The 5361-nt window shown below is 50.0% G+C and overlaps 1 protein-coding gene across 3 annotated transcripts in view; it reads right to left on the reverse strand.

Moving 5' to 3' along the window:
* Positions 1-275: 275 nt before the first annotated feature.
* Cttn (cortactin) overlaps positions 276-5361 on the reverse strand; it is a 31511-nt gene continuing 26425 nt past the window's right edge. For 2 of the 3 annotated variants that reach the window (XM_010635719.3, XM_010635720.3), the window contains one exon: positions 277-4551. In XM_010635719.3, the coding sequence (XP_010634021.1) occupies positions 4415-4551 (137 nt within the window). In that variant the 3' untranslated portion in view covers positions 277-4414. Of the gene's footprint in view, positions 4552-5361 lie in introns of all 3 variants that reach the window. The other variant, XM_033756473.1, reaches the window with a different exon arrangement.

A 5361-nucleotide genomic window follows, 5' to 3' on the forward strand; every position in this document is an offset into this window, starting at 1 on the left:
AATGAGTTCCAGGCCATCTGAACTAAAAAGTGAGACCCTACCTTAAACAAACAAACAAAATATTTTTTTTCATTATGGTAAAACACACATAAAACTTCGCATCTGAACCACATTCAGGTGCATAGATCAGGGGCATTAAGCATTCACACTGCTGTCTAGCCATCATCACGTCCATCTCCAGAACTTCCTCATCTCCCCAGACGGAAGCTCTGTGCCCCTTAGACACTGACTCCCCAGCCCCCAGCCCCCAGCCCCCTCCACTTACTTCCATCTGCAGCCTAACTCTCCTGTGCCAGACAGGACATACTCATAGGACGGCCATTAGGACGTGGGCATCTTTGGGGAGCCATTATTCTGCCCAGCAGAAGGAACCTACTGGAGCCTACTGGAGCCTGCATGAGTCTCATTCACAGAGCACCTGGGAGGTGGTACTTCCTTGTTTAGTAGCAGGAGGTTTAATTAACAGAGAAAATATTAACAACATGAAACAACATTAAATCTAGAGATGACTCCTCTTTGTAGGAAATCTTACAGTGCTCAAAAGACAACTGAGCTGTCTCATGTGATTTTTAAACATTAATTGAATGAGCACTATTACAACAATGATAATGGCTGCAGGAAAAACAATCTCACTTCTCAGCCTGTTTTTACTGTATCTGACTATGTTCCTTACTCTTGTCACTTTTGCAATCATAATCAAAAGCAGTTTCTTTCTCCATGACAGAGCAAACACATCAGAAGAAATAACCAATGGGAAAACAAGAAAAAACAGAATTCAAAACACTGGATGGAGGCGAGAACCCAAGGGCATCCTAATGTCTCCAGAAAAGAATAGGGCGGGGGATTTAGCTCAGTGGTGCCACCATGTGCCTCGGAAACTCGAGGTCCAGAGTTTGATCCCCTGTACCAAAAAAAGAAGCAAAAAAAGAAAAGTACAAATTACTAAAGGTTATCATTGCATCATATTTTAATACACGGTCCACTTCCACTCAGTTGTTACTTTGAGCTGGGGCTCGCTATGTTGCCCATGCTGACCTGCCTAGGTTCAGGCAAGCCTGGCACATCAGCTTCCTGAGTGCTGGGACCACAGGTATGTGACACTGTACCTGGTACATCTAGCTGGGAAGATGTCTCGTGGCAAATTCCATACTCGAGCAAGTAAAATGACTCTAGCAAGCACCTGACTAGAAAGAAGTGGGTAACTTTTGTTTTGGTTCTTTTGAGACAGGGTCTCTCTATGCGTCCAGGATGGCCTCAAACTTGCAGCGATCCTCCTGCCTCTGCCTCAAGAGTGTGCCACCAAAGCTAGCTCCAAGCCAGTGCAGGTGGCAAAGCACCTACCAACACCACCAGCATCTGGAGGGGAAAAGAGCAGAGGGCACAGCTCTGCGGGGAAGCCTCATGGAACCAATGTTCCCCTCTTCTTGGCTGTTCAATCTGTAGCTGGAGGTAAACACTAAGGTGGAACCAGCTCTTCCTCACCAGAATCCTGTCCCACATCATTCTACCTGCAGGGCCCAACATCCAGGACATGCTCCGGTAACTTACTGACTGCACTGTCCCTTTCTGGACATCCCGAGTTGAACAATCACCAGCAAGCCAATCTCCCAGAGGCAAAGCAAGAGGTCTCACCTGGACCCAGCTCTCCCTGGTCTGTGTGCACACCAGAGTGCCCCAAAATGGCCAGCAGGAACTGCAGTGCTTCCTAGAGACATTTGTTCCTTACACACCACAGGATCATCTTCATGGCTGGGCATCAATGGAGGAAAACCCACCCACTTCCTGACCTCCTCCATCTTCCAGTGGCTGAGAGCACAAAGCTGCCCAGCAACCCAGGCCCTGAGTTGTTTCTCAGACCAGAGGGGGTCTTGGGATGAATCTGAGCTTAAGATGGAAGATGTGAGACAGAGCTACAGCTTCATGGGCTTCATGGTCACAAATGGTCACCAGCAAAACAGAAACAGACCTGTCCACAATGTGGCCTGGTCCGGGTGAGCCCCTGCCACACTTATGGTCACAGAGCCAGTGAGCAAACAGTGGGCCAATGGAAACCCTTCTTGCATGTCCCCAACCCTGTCACACTTGGCCCAGACCTGCCCAGCCCCTCACTGTGAGGGCACTGCCTCCACACATGGCAGAGCTTCATTGGTAGACAGATTCCTTCTCCCACCCCCACAGCATAATCAAACATGAGGCAGGCCTCCCCACTGGGTACCCTTTGATGTGCCTGGACTGTTGTGGGAGGAAAAGCAGGGCTCTTGGAGTTGTATCCCACGAGCAGCACTGACAAAGGTCTCTTTATCAAACTGCTGGAGGTAAGGTGGGATGCTGGAGGCGCTGCTGCCCAGCTCAGAGGCTGGAGAGGCCTACAAGCCCAGCCTGAGGCTCCACAGGAGGTTCCCACAGGCAGGGGGTGTGAGTGGAACGAGGTTCCCAAGCCCTGCTCCCAGCCCCTGCAGGCAGGAATACTCAAGGGACCTAGCAAGACAGGAAGGGTACTGCCCAGAGTGCACAGTTCTGGGCCTATCCGTACCAAGACTATGGCTGCAGGATGCTACTCTCAGAGAAAAGCCATCCTGCGCTGGCACTTGAAACCACGGTGGGGCACAAAGCCTCCTCACCATTGCCCTGGGGGTATCCAAAAAGGCTCCTGGTCTCTCATCCACTGGCTATTTCCTTACTAAAGTAGGTTGGCCACAGCCTAGGGCAGGTCCAGGAGCCAGGGCCACCGGTTCCTTCAGACCCTGATATGTTGTGCCCTAAAGGAACAAAACACCTCTGACTTCACTGCAGCCACTGAAGTATTCATTTTGAGAGTTGTAGCTCAAAAGTGATTATTAAATATGGCATTTTCTAGTCTGGTTGGAAACTCTGTTCAAATAATTGGAGATTTGAGAATATATTTCAGGTGATAAAAAGTGCCTCTAAAGTAGCAAGTCCCTTGAAACTCTGGTTGACTGTGGTTGACCTGAACTGCAGACGGGTGTGGGGCACTGGCTGGAAGGAGCTCCAGAATGGGCCCATCCAGGAATATAAGACACTGACACCAACAAAACCACCTTCAACTCCAGAACAAAGTGACCAAGTATCAAAGTAAATCATGCAGCAAATGGATCCAAAAAAAAGTTTATTCTGAGTATTTAATTTTTAAAAAATCATACCTATGAGGTGTGCTACAGAAATCCAGATACAATAAGTTGTATATAAAACCCAACCTAACAGTGGAAAAGCAAGGACTCTGCAGAAATCACTCAGAGGGAAAGCACGTGCATCATGACTACTAGTGTCCCCAACAACTGAAACATTTCTATGAATCTGCTGGAAAGACACCTGTCCCACTGATCATGTACACAAACAGGACTGGGCCTAGTGTCTCGGCAGGTACACGAACTTATTTCCCCTCCAAGTGGTGGGCAATATGGGCGTAGTGGTTCAGAGACACCACCGTGGTACACTGGGAAGAAGCACTTGCTTATTCCCAATCAGAGTTTAGCCAACTCAAATTTTACTAACTGAACATGAGATCTTGGCAAAGCACACAACCCCTGATGAGGGCGTGCTTCTAGCAGTTCACACCAAGAGGGCACCGACCTCCCACAGCTGAGAGCCATCGAGCCAAGCACACACCACACCCCACTGCAAGAGCCCAGAGTCTGAATGACCAGGAAGCAGCCCTGTGTGGCAGCTAACTCTAGCTTCAAGCTCACCTCTAAGCCCAAGGTCCTTCTCTGCGGGCCAGAGTCTGAGACAGGGGTGAGGGAACAGTGGAAGGACTTGGTGACACCTCATACCAGGGCAGGATTCAGGGGTCAGGAGAGGCATAGAGACAAGGACAAGACAGGACAGCGGCTCAGGAGAAAGCCTCAGACAACCTGGGATCCCATGGGATGAAATGTGGGGTCTCCCGCCTGATGAGGAAGCCAGTGCCCCTTCCAGCGGTTCCCACCTGCCTGACACTTGGCTGGGCCCCTTCCCTCCGCTTCAAAACACTGATGCTCCGGAAAGCTTCTTCTGTGGGCAGCCACTCCCAGAGCTGCAGACATGGATGTCAGTCCTGGGAGACCTGACTGTCGCGACACACACACAGACAACATGCACTACAGACCTCAGGAGAGCCACAGGCCCCTGAAGTGGCTATACAGGACAGTCAATTTGGCAAAAAAAAAAAATTATGTTCAAAAACAATCACCAAAGTCCTCCTAAGGATCATGATTACAATATATTAGCAAATTCTGTGGCATAAACATTTTCAAATGCATCAGCAAAAGTATTAAATATAAAAGCAATATGTATATTCCCCTTCCCACCCTCAGAAAAGAAAATGAAAACAAAAATACAAACCCCAAACCCCAAACCAGCGAAGGCAAGATCTGTAGTGTGAATTCGCACAGGTGCCGGAAGGCAGGCCAGCAGCCTACTGCCGCAGCTCCACGTAGTTGGCCGGGAAGAGCCCATACCGGCCCTTGCACACGCCGCGCCACCAGCCGTCGTCGATCATTTCAATATTGCTGATGATGTCATCGGGGTCAAAGGAGATTTCATCATCGCCCGCTAGGAAGAGAGCACACAGAGACACAGATGCAGAACGTCCCCAAGTGGGCTGGGAGGGGTCTGTGGACAGGAACAAGACCACAGCCGTGGCCAGCAAAAGGCTGGGGAGTGCAGATGTGAGCAGGGCCTCCCACAAAACCATGCCTGGCCACATACCACCCTCTGCTCACAGCAACTTGGCTTCCTTCCCAGCTTCCCGGTGAGGAAGCAAGGAAAGGCTGCCCACCGGCCAGAAGGGCATAGTGGGAGGAGGACATGTAGGAGGGTGACCGGGGAGGGTGGTTCTGAACATCGGAAGGGGGTCCAGAAAGGAGCCCAGGTGATGGGCTGGAAGGAGGGCGATGGGATGAACTCAGTATCATCAAGTACAGATGCCAAAATGTCAGAGAACCGATACGAGAATAAATACAGACATGTGTGTAAGGCATGGTGGCACAGGCCTGTAATCCTAGCACTCAGAAGGCTGCCGCAGGAAGACTGCCACGAGTCCAAGGGCTACACAGTGAGTTCAAAACTAGCCTGAACTACAAAATGAGACCCTGTCTCACAAAAGAAAGTAAGAAAGAAAGAGAGAGAGAAAGGGAAGGAGGGAGGGAGGGAGGGAGGGAGGAAGGAAGGAAGGAAGCAAAAGAAAGGTATACATATGGGAATAAACAATGGCAGGTGCAAGCTGGGCCAGGTGGAACCTGTAATCCCAGTACTTGAGAGGCTGAGGCAGGAGGATCGATGTGAGTTCGAGACCAGCATGGGCTACATAGTGAGTTCCAGGTCAGTCTCAACCACATAGTGAGACCCTGTCTCAAAAAAAAA

The sequence above is a fragment of the Fukomys damarensis genome, unplaced genomic scaffold, assembly GCF_012274545.1.
Source record: "Fukomys damarensis isolate Sample0158 unplaced genomic scaffold, DMR_v1.0_HiC HiC_scaffold_27, whole genome shotgun sequence".
In the NCBI taxonomy this organism is placed as follows: domain Eukaryota; kingdom Metazoa; phylum Chordata; class Mammalia; order Rodentia; family Bathyergidae; genus Fukomys; species Fukomys damarensis.